This window comes from Bos taurus, chromosome X (assembly GCF_002263795.3).
Source record: "Bos taurus isolate L1 Dominette 01449 registration number 42190680 breed Hereford chromosome X, ARS-UCD2.0, whole genome shotgun sequence".
Lineage (NCBI taxonomy): Eukaryota > Metazoa > Chordata > Mammalia > Artiodactyla > Bovidae > Bos > Bos taurus.
The window spans coordinates 17524955-17543020 of NC_037357.1; the positions used below are offsets into that span (position 1 = coordinate 17524955).

General features: G+C 39.1%; 1 protein-coding gene across 1 annotated transcript in view; it reads right to left on the minus strand.

The window, feature by feature from the left end:
* The window catches only part of GPC3 (glypican 3), a 463174-nt gene that overhangs the window by 158951 nt on the left and 286157 nt on the right, over window positions 1-18066 (minus strand). The window contains exon 4 of the mRNA NM_001035463.2: window positions 1302-1435. Coding sequence (NP_001030540.1) covers window positions 1302-1435 — 134 coding nt within the window. The remainder of the gene's footprint in view (window positions 1-1301; window positions 1436-18066) is intronic.

An 18066-nucleotide genomic window follows, 5' to 3' on the forward strand; every position in this document is an offset into this window, starting at 1 on the left:
AATTTATTATTAATTTTAAACCAACGAGTCTTGATATGTTAGCATAAATAACATTTTAATGAAAAAAGTGTGAAAAGCAGTAAAGCTTTTGTGTTTTTGCAAAATATCTTCGCTGCCTGGCTGAACAGGAGACAGCTAAATTTCGGCATTGGTTTCTGTATTTAATGTGTTGTCATATATTATTTTGGTTGAAGTGTATGAATAAAAACCAGCTTCACACAGATATGTAGTTAGTAAAAGGAAGATCTTACACACCTCTGAAAGAGTTTCTGGGACTCCCTGAGTTCTCAAATCACACTTCAAAACTGCTGCTCTAGGGAAACTAGAAATGTATTAGGTTGGAAGTCAACAAAGAAAATGGGACTTCCTGAAATGCTTTGGAGGACTGTCTCTCAAGTGGCCTTACTGCCCTCTCTCACTCTAAACTGTATCATATATGCTTAAGAGTTGCCATTTCAAAATCTCCTGTAGTAAATGGGTATGAAAGAAAATAACTTAGTCCAAATCTGAGACTGTTACTTATTTCATCTCTTAATTTTCCATCTCTAGGCCAATCTCTCCCAATCCTTTCAAAGTCATCACAAGGCTAAACTCACGTCTAGCTATTCCTGAGCCAGTGGCAGGGTTGGCTACTGGTGCAGTCCTTTTGGGGAAATCAGTTCTTCAAGATTTGCACTGAACTTCCCAATCCAGTTTTTATCCTTTATAGGTAAGCATGAAACTATAATAGGGAAGGAGGGAATCCGAATGGGGGAAGGAAGAATGAAAAGAATAAGAAACTTTAATTTGGTCCCTCAACTGTCTGAAGGACAGTTGTCCTTCTGAAGGAACTGAAACCAAATCCTTCATTTTATCATTCTTAAAAGAGTGTGTAGAGTGTACACTGTAGGTGTGTACACATCAGAGTGTCTTGCCAGTTTCTCTTTGGTGAACTCACCCCAGACTCAATGTCTGGGAATTGGGAAAGACACAAACCAAGCCATGGAATTGTGAGACCAGATCATAAATAAAAAAGGTTTTGCTTAATCAATAAAGATCTTGGGAAATCTATTCCACTCTGTGTTGCTGTACTGGATATTTACATATGGTAAATTTACATTTAAATATGGCTTGGATATAATACAATATCTTTTTTCTTTTAACATTAACAGAGGATAGAATTTAATTAATTGAATACTCTACTCAGAAGAACTAAATAACATGTATTTAAGAAGCTTCACTCCAGTGGTTTTTGATCTTAAAACACAATTGCTAATTGTATGCTGAAATCTAGAAGGAAAAAAAAAAAAAAACCCTCTCACCTTCTTCGGCTGGATAAGGTTTCTTCACGTTCTACACGAGCAACTTTTAATACCTTCTTGTCAATAAATAGATCTTCAGGATAATAAGCAGATCTATATTGACGTTGTTGAGAATGGGCACATAACTTGCCAATCTGAAAAAAGAAATGCAATATAATTATATGATACTTTCACAGATATGATAGTAGAAACAAATTCTGAAAAGCACTTCAATTTCTTCCCCAATTTCTTTTTAAAGAGCAGAACGAAGCTATTACTGGAGTCAAAAAAGGTGATACGCTTTTAAGGCAAAGAACCAGGAAGGCTGAAGACCGGGGGGGGCACTTTGGGTGCAGTCTATTCACAGATTTTCTCAGATGAAAATGCCTTATTTCTATAGTGAAGTACACGTTAGAAAGGACCCTCTACACAGGACTTATGCTACTGATACCTTTCAATGGCACTTGATATTTATCCCTAGGAAGTTCACAAATGGAAACTTTCAAGTTTAGGAAGGTTTGGTGTAGGAAGTGAAGGGGTGTGTGGGAGATGTACAGAGTAGTCTGTTAATAGAAGAGCAACCTCCTGCACACAAAGTGATCCGATTCTTCTGAGCATTTTGCTAGCTCTTTTTAAAATTATATAAATCTCAGGTGTACAGCATTAGAATTTAAAGCTTAGCTCTATTATACTCAGAGCAATGATAAAAATGGCATCAGCTTTCTTATCTCAAATCTAAATGATTTGGTGCAAATATTTGTAGATTTGTTATTTGTTCATTTTCAGTCAAAAGCCTGAATAAACTTCTATATAAGTATGAATATTAACATATGTTTCCCTTTGTGCCAGATGCTATGCTTCGTTTCCTTGTGTGTTATTTTAATAAGGCAACTCACTGTGTGCTAAGTCGCTTCAGCCATGTCCAGGTCTTTGCGACCCTAGGGACTGGAGCCCATGAGGCTCCTCTGTCCAGGGGATTCTCCAGGCAAGAATACTGGAGTGGGGTATCGTTTCTTTCTCCAGGGGATCTTCCTGACCCAGGGACTGAACCTACGTCTCTTTACATCTCTTGCATTGGCAGGTGGGTTCTTCACCACTAGCGCCACCACTTAATTAGGCAGAGGGCTTTTCAATTCATAATCAGATTCAGACTTCCCATTTTACAGCTGAGGAAATTGAGGCTCAGAGAGGTGATGTGACTTGCCTGAGACAAACAGGCAGTGGATTCACCGTCTGCCTTGGAACCTACATGTCTGACTTCAAAGCTAATGCAACATCGCCTTCCAAGAAGATGATGCTTGGTTTCCAGTTGCTTACATTCTATGTTTGGGGATAAGAAAGAATTCCCCATTCTCAAAAACATAGACAAGGTTTAAATATAGATTGTATACTTTAGGAAAAATACTAGAGATACCTTGTGAAGACAAAGGTTATATCTTTGTCAACTTCTATACCTCCATGGAATTCACATTGGATTTTACACACGGTTAGGCATTTAGTAAAGACATAATTGAAGTGAATTGAAGGAAAATCCTAGTATCTGATCTGGCATACCATTCTACCGAGAGGCCATGGGCTCTGAGTGCTAATCCCAGCTTTTGGATTTCTGAAGATGGTCCTGATCATATTCACTAAGTTATCAATCTCTTAATAAAGGGACAAATAGCATGTAGCTGGTATAGCTTTGGAAAGTTATCCATATATAAATGAATTTTTGAAGTATAAAAAAATTTAGAATCCGCAGTAATATCACCTCCATTTATGAAAGACAGCACCTGTATAGCATGATATTCAGACCACCTCTTCTCAATAGTTTATCTTAATGAGAATAAAACAAAAGTTGCAGACATTTTAAAACACTCCATTTGGCTTTGGAATGTATGATACTGAATTTTTCAGATGTGTTTATGTAATGCCACTTGACTTGGGCTAATTAACTTCAAATGAAGAGTCTGTATTCTCTGAATTCGCCCCATTTGGTGGCAGTCTGGTAGGGTACTTTAGGCAGGGGCTGCCTGGCTGCACTGGGGAGTTAAATTTTAAGAACTTACATAATGCAGCTACAAATAACCGAGTGCAGACTGTGCATCATAAAATTATGTCCTTAGACACATAGGCATTTCTCTGTTAAACTGCAGATGACTGTTCATGGAACAAAATCTTGATTTTCCTTCCATAAATATCTATTTATGACTCTGTGAACACATATCAATGTTAGAGTTTATTTCAGAGAGATTCAAGTATTCTAATCATCACATTCAGGAGCACAGGACACACTTTCTTCATCGACACCTGCTTCAAATCCAGCACCAAAATCACAATCTTTCACACATCTTGCACAGTAACTTGCCTACTCGCAACCCACAGCTGCAAAATCTCCCTCGCCATTGAAAGTCTGCCCTTTGTATCAGTGAATACTAATTGGACCCCAGCAAGACTTTAAAGTTTTGAGTCCCTCCAAATCTACTGGAAAGGGGGGCAGCTGAAGCAGAAGTAGGAAGGTTAAGAACAAATGAGAATGTAGCAAGCCTGCAGTCTGACCTTTCTTCCCAAGCCACCCAATGTGGCATTATCAAGCCGACTTCCCAAGGCTCTGTGTGGGGTAAGGGGCAAAAAATGGTATCCTGCCAACACCCCCACTGCCCCATCTGAAATCTGCCACATCTTATCAGACAGGCTGTATTTTCTTCCACAAATCTACCATGAAGCAAATTCTTCTCATATACAAAGCGTTTGTCAAATGTAGACCCCCCTTTGGGCCCTTCTCTCCACATCTTTCTCCTCCACACTGTGTGAGCTGTAGGTGAATATTATGAGCTTATTTTGAGAAGTAGACATAAAAAGAAAACATAATTTACAAAGAGATGCAGTATTCACATTAAAGAGGTCCTTTCAGCTTCCTACTTGGGAAACCTCAGGCTATGCTGAGAGACCTGGCTCTTACTCTATAGCTGCACTTGCTAAAGAAGTCAGCCTCCCAAGTGGCATTTGAGAAATCAGTATCCTGCCCAGGAGTTTTAGACTCTTAAATAAAAAGTGCAGTCCAATTTCTTCTCACTGACTAATGTACCTAGTCAAGGATACCACTACCTTTAAATCTACTTAGTTGGAGTGAATTTATTGGATACGAAGGTGTCTCTATCAGTAGACCGGGAATATAAAACCTTTTTGTTCTCCATGAACTGTGATTCCTAATGGTGCCTTTATTTATGTGCCAGAACCTGTGGCAGGGAAAGCAATAGTGCTCTGAAGTGTTATAAGATCCAAAGTGTTAGAAGAAGCCAGGGCCTCTGAGCATATCCAGGCCAGCAGGTCGTTGTTGGTTCTAGGAACTCTCAGGTGACAAAAAAACTCAGACTTGATCTTTCCCTCTAACCAGAGTCCAGAAGCACTGGCTTTGCACATACCTGGAGAATATACACTGCTGGGCCCAGCAAGGTATTTGTAAGTAAGAGCCCAGTAGACTGGACATCAGGAAGTGTGGCCTACAACCCCACTTCCACCTGTCACTGACGGAAGGACTTCCTTTTGACCTCCCATAGTTCCAATCCACCTTTAACTCTAGTCTCAAAAGAGGAAGGTGTGGTATTTGAAGTGCCATATTTTATTCTGGGCTCCTTTGAGAATGTGGGGATTCCTTTCCCAGTAGAGTACTTTACCGAAGATTTTGAAACTATGCCAAGCATTTGGGTTTGATGCAATTCACACATACACCCCATAATCAACATGTCAAGAAATGCAGATACTCTACTGATTAAATTCATTCTCAGGCTCCCATTCATTGTTGGTTCTAGGAACTCTCAGGTGACAAAAAACTCAGACTTGATCTTTCCCTCCAGATGGCTGAGCAGAGAAAGAGGGTCTGTTGTAAGCTTCTCATCAACATCAATGCCTTGCATTTGTAACATAATCTCTCTCTCCAGCCTGGTGCTTCACAGGAAACCTCTCCACCCATTCCCTATTGTATCCAGTGAGTCCTACCACAGTGCTCCGAGGCATATAGTACAGGTATTATTGACCCTATCTTAAAAGATAAGGAAACTGAGGCTCACAAAAGTTAAGCAACTAAAACAGAGTCAAATGCCTAGTAAATGGCAGAGCCGGGGACTAGAAGCCAGATCTGTCTGACTTTAAAACCTATGGTTTTGTTTTTGCTTTTCCCCCCCATGCCATGGATTTCTATCAAAAGGATTGACTCTGAGGCTTGGTGTGGCCTGGTTCCATAGTTATGTGGACATCCCACCCATAACTGCAGAAAGATAATGATTATGAAACCTCTAAAACTATACTTCAAAGAAGGGAAACTATACTTCAAAGAAGGGCTCCTTCTTAAAGATCAACAGAAAAGTGATACCCAATTTTGACCAAAGTTTCAGAAAGTATTGCTCATGGAATGATTTAAACTCTCTGACCTGCCAGACAAGATTCATTTCATAACCATACCAAAGCACTGAATGTCAAGTTCTGTTGGATGTGGGAACATGGTTCTCAAGTAGGTCTAGCCTGCTGCTTACTGCCTGCAGGATATCCCTGGATCCTGCCAGGTCTGTTCTGGTATCTGGCTTGAGTATATCCTTTACAGTTTCTCCCCAAATGGAAATTCCAGGTTAATCCTATGGCTACAAGAATTCAAGAGGTTTAAGCTTTTAGCTATACTGGCCTACATTAATGAGTATCTCTGCCTCTCCCCTACTCTTAACTAGCCCTAACTGCTCTCGATTTAAACATCAGGTGTATGACTTTACATTCTCTTTCTTAAAAAGCAGCTAAGGGGTGGTGGGGTGGTGGGGTGGCGGGCGGGTGGGTGTGTGTGTGCTTTAACTTATATGGTCCATAACAGAAGGAAGAGCAGGAGGGAAGGGGGAAGAGGAGGAAGGAGAGGAAGCAGCAGAAGTGAAGAGAGAAAAGTTCCCATCACTAAGGCAGTGGTGCGAGCTGAGCCGGCGACACACATACTGCCCTCAGCAATCTGACCGCTTCTAATTGGTAAGATGGATATCCCACTGACTTCTCCTGTGAGCAGTACAGCTCCTTTCCTCTCAAGAGCTGTGCCTGAGGCCACCAAGACTTGAGGACCTCTAGGGGATCTTTTCAGTTTTATTTAATGACAGAAGAACTACTCTGCTAGAATCCAGCTGATGACTGTGGTCGCAAGGAGTGTTTCTCTGAGAAATGTTGCTAAATAATTCATATAAATTTAGTCTTCCATTGTCGATGGATGTAGCAGAATCCTGAAGAATTAAAAATAAAATATCCTATATAGTTATACAATTTAATATTGATTCTGACCCTGCAGTCCACTCTGGTGGAATATTATGTGTGGTCTTTGTTTTAGGGAACCTTGCCATGGATTTTCCCCCCATGCCTGGGGCTGGGGAGAGGGTAGTGTGGAAAGGCCGTAAGGTTCCAGTTAAATGAAAAGAATGAACTGAAGTTCATTTTGTTCAATTGTCTATCATATCATTGTTCAATTTCACTTAATTAAATCTTAAAGTTTTAAAACAAAATATACATTGAAATTATGTGATATACAACATAAACTTTTAAACAGTAGCAACCATGCCCATTTAACAATTCTACAGGTATCATAAAAATGCTAATATATGTTAATGTTTAGTCTGTGGTTAATGTTTTGTCTTGTTAATTTCCCCAGGGCTTTTATTACTGATTTAAATCTGCCACACTACTCAACTGATTGCACTGCTTCCATGAACTGCATGGAAGTAGCTCAAATGAATACTGATTAACAGAAATGAACAAACATTTGGCTGGGCCAACCATTCTTATTATATGCTTGTAATCATTACATACATTTTCTTACAATGAGATGGGCATGGCAGGCAGTTTCCACTCATTTTTCCTACAGAATATATGCATATGAGTATTAAATTAATTTATAACCTTGTACTTTGGGAAGCACATCATTATTAATTAACTATTGATTGATCAGGATAGAGAGCACAGAGGATAATGAACAGACCTGGGGACAATGTGAGCATTTTATGCTCCCACAGATTTGCTGTGACTCATCATTAATTGCTTGACAATTAAAATAAAAGTTCAGTAATAATCTGTAATGTATTCTGAATCAAGCTATTTTTAAAAATCAGGTGACACTGTTTGAACATTTCATTCAAGTCAGCTCTTTAAATAAGCTGGAGTTTTAAAAAACGGAACTAATGTCCTATAGATCAGTCTGATGTTTAGTTGAACTGTATCACTTACAGTAAAAAGAGCACGCAATTTGGAGTCAGGAGACCTGGGTTCCAGTCCCAGTACATCCTCCTACCATTTCAATAACTGTAGAAGAGTCCTTTAATAACCTTCAAACTCGGCTTCCTCGTCTGTAAACTGAAGATAATAATGCCTGCTGTACCTGGCAGTAGTGTGAAGATCAAATAAAATAATGGATGAAAGTGAAATGTCTCCCACATCCAGACAGAAAACTGACTCATTCATTCCATAAGGCAGAACTGCTTACCTTTGGCAGCCCTCTTTGTGAATTAGAATCCTGGCCTAGCTGGTCAGGTACATAGCTACCTATAAGTAATATTTGGAGGAATTCTTTAAAAGGGGGACTTTGGGGAACTAGTGAAACTGTTTGGTGAGACTGGATCCCCACTCTGAAAGGGAGCCATACTGAGTCTGCCCACATTGTTCATGCATCACAGTCTGATCTGTTTTGCGCTGGGACACCTGGGATATCCCATTCTGTTCTTCAGGGTTCCAATTATTGATGGGTGCTACATGATCTTCGCCAGTTACTCTGTGTCTCTAACTTGTTTACTTGTGTCCATGGGAATGAATGCTGTGAGGAGGCGAGACAGGTTTTAAAAACTCATTTTGTGGAAGAGACTTTTATTTTTAGTAATTTATAACTGTCATAAGTGGATTCTGAGAAGAAACAGAACTGTGCATGTGTGCCTAAAGTTTATGTAATACCAATCCCTTCCCAGCACCAGGAGCCTAGGACTTTATTGTTTAATCACATATGGCCAATATTGTGGGGGCTAAAAGAGAACTCCATGCAGTCAATAAACTCAATACTGAATTCAAACACACTCTTCCAAGTATACTCATCTGCTTGTGCTCCCTGTCCCAGGGAACAGGAATCAATCACCTACTCACAATTGCTCAAGCCAGAAGAAATGAAAGCATTTCTGGTGAATTCTCCCTTTCCCTGACTTCTCTATGTCCAGCCACTAAGTCTTATTTTTTTCTCTCATATAACTTTTAAACTTCTGGGCTTTTCTCTATACTCAGCTTTTAGGATACCATAAACTGCCTCAAGAAACTCCAATACTTTGGCCACCTGAACCGAAGAACTGACTCATTGGGAAAGACTCTAATGCTGGGAAAGATTGAAGGGGAAGGAGAAGGGGACGACAGAGGATGAGATGGTTGGATGGCACCACCAACTCAATGGACATGAATTTAAGTGAGCTCTGGGAGTTGGTGATGGACAGGGAGGCCTGGCGTGATGCAGTCCATGGGGTCACAAAGAATCGGACATGACTGAGAGACTGAACTGAACTGAAACTGCATCTTAGAGCAGTGCTTCTCAAACTTGGATATGTATACAAATCACCTGGGATCCTACACAGTTAAGATTTGAACACACACAGTATATCTGGGGTGAGGTCTGGGATGAGCAGCAAGGTCCTTGGGCTGCTGCTAAGTCACTTCAGTCGTGTCCGACTCTGTGCAACCCCATAGACAGCAGCCCACCAGGCTCCCCAGTCCCCGGGATTCTCCAGGCAAGAACACTGGAGTGGGTTGCCATTTCCTTCTCCAGTGCATGAAACTGAAAACTGAAAGTGAAGTCGCTCAGTCATGTCCGACTCTTAGCGACCCCATGGACTGCAGCCCACCAGGCTCCTCCGTCCATGGGATTTTCCAGGCAAGAGTACTGGAGTGGCGTGCCATTGCCTTCTCCAAAGGTCCTTGCGCAGTGGTTATCAAAGTGTGGCTCCAAAACAAGCAGCATCAGTATCACCTGGGAACTCATTACAAATGCAAATTTTAAGGCCTGACCTTAAACCTATTGAATCAAAAACCCTGGGAGTAGGGTCTGGCCATCCTCCAGGGGATTTTGATACACTTCAAGTTGGAAAACCACCAGTACATAGATGAGCCCAGCATCCTCTTAATTGGCCTTCCAACCTCCAGTTTTGACCTCTTTCAGTTCAGAGGAACCTGACATGCTACAGTCCATGGGGTTGCAAAGCATCAGACACGACTGAGCGACTGAACAACAGCAGCAAATTCATTCCCTTAACAGCAGTTCTCTGAGACCCTCTCAGGAAGTCCTAGAGGTCAAATCTATTATCATAATAGTACTAAGACTTAACTTGGTCTAGTCCCTCACAAATACATTGAATAATTTTCCAGAGACGTCATGTTGTATAATGACATCATTGCTCTGGAATATGTGGGTCTAGATAGCACGTTTAGGGCACAAATATATTTTATTTCAGAGGTTAATTTATTCTCAATCCTTAGTGCTCTCATTGGCTATTTACTTAGGTTATGCCTACTATAATTTTTGTAACTTCATTATCATTTAATTGTAAAATCCGGAAGCTTTGTGTCTATGTGAAAACACAGGAAGTAACTACAGTTTGTAGTCTTATTTGCAATAATAAACATTTTTTGAAAAAGTATTAAGATTAACTATAAACAAAAATACAACAAAACCTCATTCCTTTGGCCTTATATACATTAATAATTCATCATAGGGTGTATGATTCAACATTTCAGAATAGGACTGTAGTGTGAGCTAAGTTGTAGTCATCTTGAAAATCATTCAGTTTAAAGAAAAAGGAGTAAAAAAAAGGAGTTAAATATTTAAAAGAAGTTATGAGTTCTTTAAAAGTCAAAATTTGTTAGAGCTTTTCAAAATAGAAATGGAAAAACAACTGAAGCATAGTTTAGGGTAAGCTGTTATATTACAGTAGCTGGAGAGTTACACATGGGGTGAAGAAACGAATAAACACGGAAGGACTGATATTTGCTCAATGTCTACAGGATGAAGACTCAATAGGAAAAAAAAAAATCACACCACCTTCCAATGAAAGAAGGTAACTCACCAAATTAAAGATTTAGCTGCAAACATAAAGATGGAGTTATACCTCCTCAACAGAATTGAGTTTTTGCCTTTCAAATGGACAAGTCTACACTCATGAGCTGGACCTGCTATTTTGCTTATATCCATCCAGTATAACTAATCATCGAAGATCTATGAGAATTTGGGGGGAAAACATGAGCAGTGTGGAAATACTGTGTTGAATAATGTTGAAATTCATGATTTACCTTCAAAAAACTATGAGGGCATTTACATTGATGATGCAAAAGATATAGGAGGTAAAACTGCTGGCAGCTTAGCATGAGTCGGGTTAGAGACACCAAATTCTTAATAGTAGTCACTGTACTTCCCACTGCTAAGCACTTCCGGTTTTTAAAAAGCCAATTTCACTTACTGCACTTGAAGAAACAGTAAAAATTTGAGTAAATGTTCACCCTTGGAAAGGAACAAAATAAGCCGGTTACTTTAAAGAAAACAATTGACAGTTTGTAACCAATGATAAAATTTGCATTATCAGGGCTCCCAGTTCCACATGTAAGGAGTTTGGAAGTTGCCACTCCATCTAAAAAACAAGTAAGAAGCTAAACAGACTGAAAATTCAACTCTTTCCAGATCTATAAGAGAGGAGGGGAGAGCTGGTAAACCACTACTACCAAGATGAGAGAAACAGATAGCGAATAGAGGGAGTAAGGGCTTACAAAGCACAGACTTAGGAGCAGAAACTGCCTTGGGAACCCAGGGCTGGAGTAGGAAATCAAACTAACTGGCAAACTGCTAGAGGCTCAACAAAGACAACTTTGAAAGTTAAACTCTCCAGAGATACCTAGCCATAAAGGCACCCCAACAATGTGAATTTTACCTTCAGGAGTTTGACCAGCTTCCCATAGTAAATGTCTGAGAAAAAAATTCCTCATGCTTCCAGCATGGAGAAAGGGAAAGGAATCATTTTGAAATACACCAGAGCATTCTGGTCTTCTCAACAAGGCTTGCCCTCAGCAGAAACCAATTAGCTAAAGCCTAATGCTATAGGGTATTTTCAGAACCTAACTCACCTGGGCAAGAGAAATACCCAACTCCAGCCCACTCTAGCCATCCTGTCCCACCTAATAGCGGAGGTGGAATTTTAAAAACTGAGAAACAGTTGGGAGGTTTATGCTCCAGAGGCTTAGGCTCATTAAAAGTCCAAGACCTAAATATAAGACTGTAGACTGCCTCCTCTTCCCTACATCTTACTATCATATCATTACAGGCCTATTTATAGCAGTTCCTTTTAACCAGTAGATCATGTCCAGCTATCAAGAAGAAAATTACAAGGCATACTAAAAGGCAAAAAGCACAAATTAAAGAGACAGCAAGATGTAGGAATTATCAGACTGGGAATTTAAAACAACTATGACCTATTAATAATGGATACAGTAAACAGTACCCAAGAACAGATTGGCAATGTAAGCACAGAGATGGAAATTCTAAGAAAGCCAAAAAGAAAGAAAACTACTAACAGAAATGAAGTATGCCTTTGATGGGCTTATTAGAAGATTGGACACAGCTGAGAAAAGAATCTCTAACTGGAGGATATGTCAACAGAATGCTCTAAAACAGAAAAGCAAAGAGAAAAGAGACAAAAACAATAGAATATCTAACAACTGTGGGGCAACTACAAAAGGTATAACATATACATAATGGGACTATCAGAAGAAGAAGAAAGAACAGAAGAAATATTTAAAATAGTAATGACTGAGAATTTCTCTAAATTAATGTTAGACACCAAATCATAGATACAGAAAGCTTGGAGAACATCTAGCAGGTTAAATGCACCCCCCCCCCAAAAAAAACACCCCACACATAGGCATACAATTTTCAAAATACAGAAAATCAAAGATGAAGAAAAATTCCTGAAAGAAATCTGGGATGGAGGAAATATCCTACTTATAGAGAAACAAAGATAATAATTATAGCTGACATTTCTTTAGGAACCACGCAAGCAAAAAGAGAGTGGAGTAAAAATAAAGTGTGGAGAGAAAAAAAATCACCAATCTAGAAAGTTGAGAGTAATCTGAAAAAGTACCATTCAAAAGTGAAGGAGAAATGAAAACTTTCTCTGACAAACAAAATTAAGAGAGTTTGCTGCTGGTAGACCTGCCTTGCAAGAAATGTTAAAAGAAGTTCTTTAGAGAGATGGAAAATAATATGGCTCAGAAACTTGGATCTATATAAAGAAAGAAGAGCACTGAAAAAGGAATAAGTGAAGACGAAATAAAAACAAAACCTCTTTTCTTACTCTTAAACTGGAGAAGGCAATGGCACCCCACTCCAGTACTTTTGCCTAGAAAATCCCATGGATGGAGGAGCTTGGTGGGCTGCAGTCCATGGGGTCGCTAAGAGTCAGACAAGACTCAGCGACTTCACTTTCACTTTTCACTTTCATGCATTGGAGAAGGAAAGGGCAACCCACTCCAGTGTTCTTGCCTGGAGAATCCCAGGGACGGGGGAGTGTCGTGGGCTGCCGTCTGTGGGGTTGCACAGAGTCGGACATGACTGAAGTGACTTAGCAGCATATATAAATGAAATGAATGACAGCAATAATACAAGAAATGGGAGTAAGGAATTGGGATTATTTCGTTATTATAAGGTATTCACACTACCTGCAAAGTGGTGTAGTGTTATTTGAATGTGAACCTGGGTTAGTTGTAAATGTATATTGCAAACTCCAGAGCAACCAATAAAAAAAGCTTAAAAGAACTAAAATTGATAGACTAAGAAAGGAGAAAATAATGGAGTCACATAAAAAGCTCAGTTAAAACTACAAAAAGCAGGAGAAGAGTGGAAGACAAAACCAAGAACAATGTACAAGGGCAGCAAATAGAAAACACAGTGACCAAGACATTAATACATACATAAAATATTAACTTTGAATGTCAGTGGTCTACATGAATTAACTAAAAGACAGAAATTTTCAGGGTAGATCAAAAACATGACCTACCTATATGTTGTCTACAAGAAACCCACTTTAAATATAAAAACCCATAGAGATTAAAAGTAAGTGGGTGGAGAAAAATGTACCATGCTAACACTAATCAAAAGATAGCAGGCATAGCTATATTGATTTCAGATAGAGCAGACTTCAAAGTAAGAAAATTTATCAGGGATAAAAAAGGGCATTACACAGTGATAGAGAGGTCAATTCTCCAACAATTCTTAACATGTATGTGCATAACAATAGAACATTAAGCCACATGAGGCAAAAACTGATAGAACTGCCAGGGAAAATAGATGAATCCACTATCATAGAGGCTTCAACACACCTCTCTCAGAAATAAACAAATCCCAGCAGGCAGAAAATCAGTAAGGACATAGTGGAACTTAACAACACTACCAATCAACTGGATATAATTGACATCTATAGACTATGTCATCTACCAAGAGCAGAATATACATTCTTCTCAGACACACATGGGACATTCACCAAGATGAACCACATTCTAGGCTATAAACACATCTTAAAATGTTTAAAAGCAAAGGAATCATATAATATCTACTGTTTGACCACAAAAGAATGGAATTGGAAATCAATAACAGAAACATAACTGGAATATTCCAAAATACTGGAAGATAAGATAACATGTTTCTAAATAACACTTTGGAGAAGGCAATGGCACCCCACTCCAGTACTCTTGCCTGGAAAATCCCATGGATGGAGGAGCCTGGAAGGCTGCAGTCCATGGGGTTGCTGAGGGTCAGACACGACTGAGTGACTTCACTTTCACTTTTCACTTTCATGCATTGGAGAAGGAAATGGCAACCCACTCCAGTGTTCTTGCCTGGAGAATCCCAGAGATGGGGGAGCCTGGTGGGCTGCCGTCTATGGGGTCGCACAGAGTCGGACATGACTGAAGTGACTTAGCAGCAGCAGCAGCAGCAAATAATACTTGGGTCAAAGAAGACTAAAAGAAGATGAAAATACAACTTAACAAAATTTGTGGGATGCTGTAAAAGTAGTGCTCAGAGTGAAATGCATAGCATTAAATATGTAATTAAAAAATCAGAAAGTTCTAAAATCATATGTTTCTACCTTAAGAAACTAGAAAGAGACAAGCAAATTAAATCTCATGTAAGCGGAAGAAAAGCAATAATATGACTTAGAGCAGAAATCAATAAAACTGGAAACAGGAAATCAATAGAGAAGATCAATAAAACCAAAAACTGGTTCTTTGCGAAAATTGATTTAATTGATAATCCTCTGGTCAGGCTAAGAAAAAAGCAGAGGACACAGATTACTAATAACAGAAATGAAAATAAATTAAAAGGAAATAAGGGAATACTATGAACAGCTCTATGCCCACAAATTTGATAACCTATATAATGGGCCAATCCCTTTAAAGACATGATCTGCCAAAACTTACACAAGAATTAGATGATCTGATTAGAACTACACCTAGTAAAGAAATTGAATCAATGATGAATATCCTTCCAAAGCAGAAAGAACTAGGCCCAGATGGATCACTGGTGAATTCTATCAAACATTTAAAGAAGAAATTATGCCAATTCTCTACAATCTCTTTTACAGGATACAAGGAAAGGGAATACCTCTTCACTATAGGAAATCATTGATACCAAAATAGCTAATGAACATGAACATGCTTGTGTGCTCAGTCGTGTCCAACTCGTTGCAACCCCATGGACTGTAGCCTGCCAGGCTCCTCTGGCCATGGGATTTTTTTTTTCAGACAAGAATACTGGAGTGGGTAGCCATTTCCTTCTCCTGGGGATTGTCCCAAGTCAGGGATCAAACTTGAGTGTCCTGGGTCTTCAGTATTGCAGGCAGATTCTTTACCCACTGAGCCATTGGGAAAGCACCCCAAATAAAGACATTATATTAAAAGATCTTTCATATTATATGTGATAAAAGAAATACAAATTAAAATGAGATACCAGTACACACCTATTAGAAGGACTGTAGAATTGTTCTGGCTATTAGAATGCCCCAAATCTGTAAAACTAACAACACCAAATGCTGATGAGGATGTGGAAAAGCAGGTATTCTCAAACATTGCTGGTGGGACTGCAAAATGGTACAGCCATTTGGGAAGACAGTTTGGTGGTTTCTTGCAAAACTAACCACACTCTTACCACATGACCCACCAATTGCACTCCTTCCTAGTTTCCTAAAGGAGCTGAAAACTTATGTCTACACAAAAACCCACACAAGGATGTTTATAGAAGCTTTATTCCATAATTGCTGAAACTCAGAAGCAATCAAGATGTCCCTTAGTAGGTGAAATGAGTAAAAAGTTGTGATACAGCCAGACAATGGGATTTAATTCAGCACTAAAAAGAAATTAGCTATGCTATGTTAAGTCACTTCAGTCGTATCCGACTCTGTGCGACCCCATGGATGGCAGCCCACCAGGCTCCCCCGTCCCTGGGATTCTCCAGGCAAGAACACTGGAGTGGGGTGTCATTTCGTTTTCCAATGCATGAAAGTGAAAAGTGAAAGTCAAGTCGCTCAGTCGTGTTCGACTCTTAGAGACCCCATGGACGGCAGCCCACCAGGTTCCTCCGTCCATGGGATTTTCCAGGCAAGAGTACTAGAGTGGGGTGCCATTGCCTTCTCTGGAAATTAGCTATAAAGCCATGAAAAACATGGAGGAAACTTACATGCATATTAGTAAGTGAAAAAAGCCCATATGAAAAAGGCTACTTACTACATGATTCTAATTAGATGATATCCTGGTAAAGGAAAAACTATGGAGACAGTGAAAAGATCAGTGGTTGTCAGGGTCGGGGGTAGGAGCAGACATGAACAGGCAGAGGATAGAGGATTTTTAGATGAGTAAAAGTACCCTGTATTATATTACATTGATAGATATATGTCATTATACTTCTGTTCAAAGCCATAAAACACATAATATCTAGTGAACCCTAACATAAACTATGGACTTTGGTTGATAATGATGTGCCAGTGTAGGTTCATCCTTGTAAAAATTTTTTTAAAAAGAAAAAAATAAGGACTAGTCTGGTAAAATGGGGAGAGTTATGCATGTGTGAGGTCAGGGGCTATATAAGAAATGTCTGTACCTTCCTCTCAAATTTGTTGTAAACCTAAAACTGCTCTAAAAAATAAAACCTTTCTTTTTTGCCACATTGTGCAGTATGCAGGACCTTAGTTTCCCGACCAGGGATCAAACAAGTGCCCCCTGCAATGGACGTGTGGAGTCTTAACCACTGGACTGCCAGGGAAATCCCAATAAAGTCTTTCAATAAGAAAAGGCTTTCACTATCAAGTAAAAATCAGGATTTGGTAAAACTTAGTTCTTCCACTATGAGCTTTACAGCTTTTGATGAGGCTGTGGTGATATTAACGCATATGGTATTTTGATATTGTATAGTGAAGTGTGTTAACCTTTGGCAGATCTGCATAACTCAGTGAACCCCATTTTTCAAGTGATACAAAATCACATAATGGCTAAAGATCCACTAAAACTGCAAGGAAGATTTTTTTTTTGTAACAGAAAATAAAAAGTTAATTGATATGTTTCAGGTTCCATATTGCAGCTAACCTTTAAGAAACTGTCACTTAAAAAAAAAAGGAACTGTCACTTGTCAAATTTTTATGTAATATCAGAGAATGCCTTAGTTATCTTAAAAGCATATTAAAACACTGCTCTTTTTCCAACTGTTTATCTGTGTGAGATCAAATTTTCATCAGTTTAACCACACTGAGTGCAGAAGCAGATATGATAATCCTACTATTAAGGATTATTAAGTCTACTATTAAGTCAAAAGAAAGAGATTTACAAAACGTAAAACAATGCCACTCATCCCATTAAAGGATTTTGTTTTGGAAAACATATCTATTTTCTTAGAAAAATATATGTGAGCATGATGACTTTACTATTTGTTTTAAGAAATCATTTGTATTTATGTGGCTTGTACCAGCTCTTAGTTGCGGCATGGGAGATCTTTAGTTATAGCGTGTGGGATCCAGTTCCCTGAGCAGGGATTGAACCCGGTACCCTGAACTGGCAGCACAGAATCTTAGCCCCTGTACCACCAAGGAAGTCCCTCTTATTTTTTAAATAAAATAGTAGATAAGTATTTTAAAATCCTGTTTTAATTTCTAATACAATAAATAACAATAGATATAATTCACATAAGCAAGTCTCTTTGGAGGCTTCTATACTTTTTAAGAGTGAAAGAGTCCTGACACCAAAGGTTTCCTGCATACTAACATCCAGAATAATCAGAAAACAACAATTTATAAGTAAATTACAAAGTATTTATAGTAAATAAAGCATTATTTATCTACTGTGTTTGGAGAGCTTCCCGGGTAGCTCAGTGGTAAGGAGTTCACCCTCAATGAAGGATACGCGGGCTCAATCCCTGGGTGGGAAAGATACCCTGGAGAAGGGCATGGCAACCCACTCCAGTATTTTTGCCTGGGAAGTCCCATGGACAGAGGAGTCTGGCAGGCTACAGTCCATAGGGTTGCAAAGAGTTGGACATGACTTAGCAACAAAACAACAAAATGTGTTCTGAGTGCTGGAGTCACAGCAAAGATAATATCATTACTCAGCTTAAAAGCCTTCAGTGGCTTCCCATAGCCTTTAGGATAAAATATATATCTTACCTTCACTTACAATATCCTTGATGATCTTTTTCCTGCAAAACTCCGAGCTTTGTGTCTCCCTCCTCCCATCACAT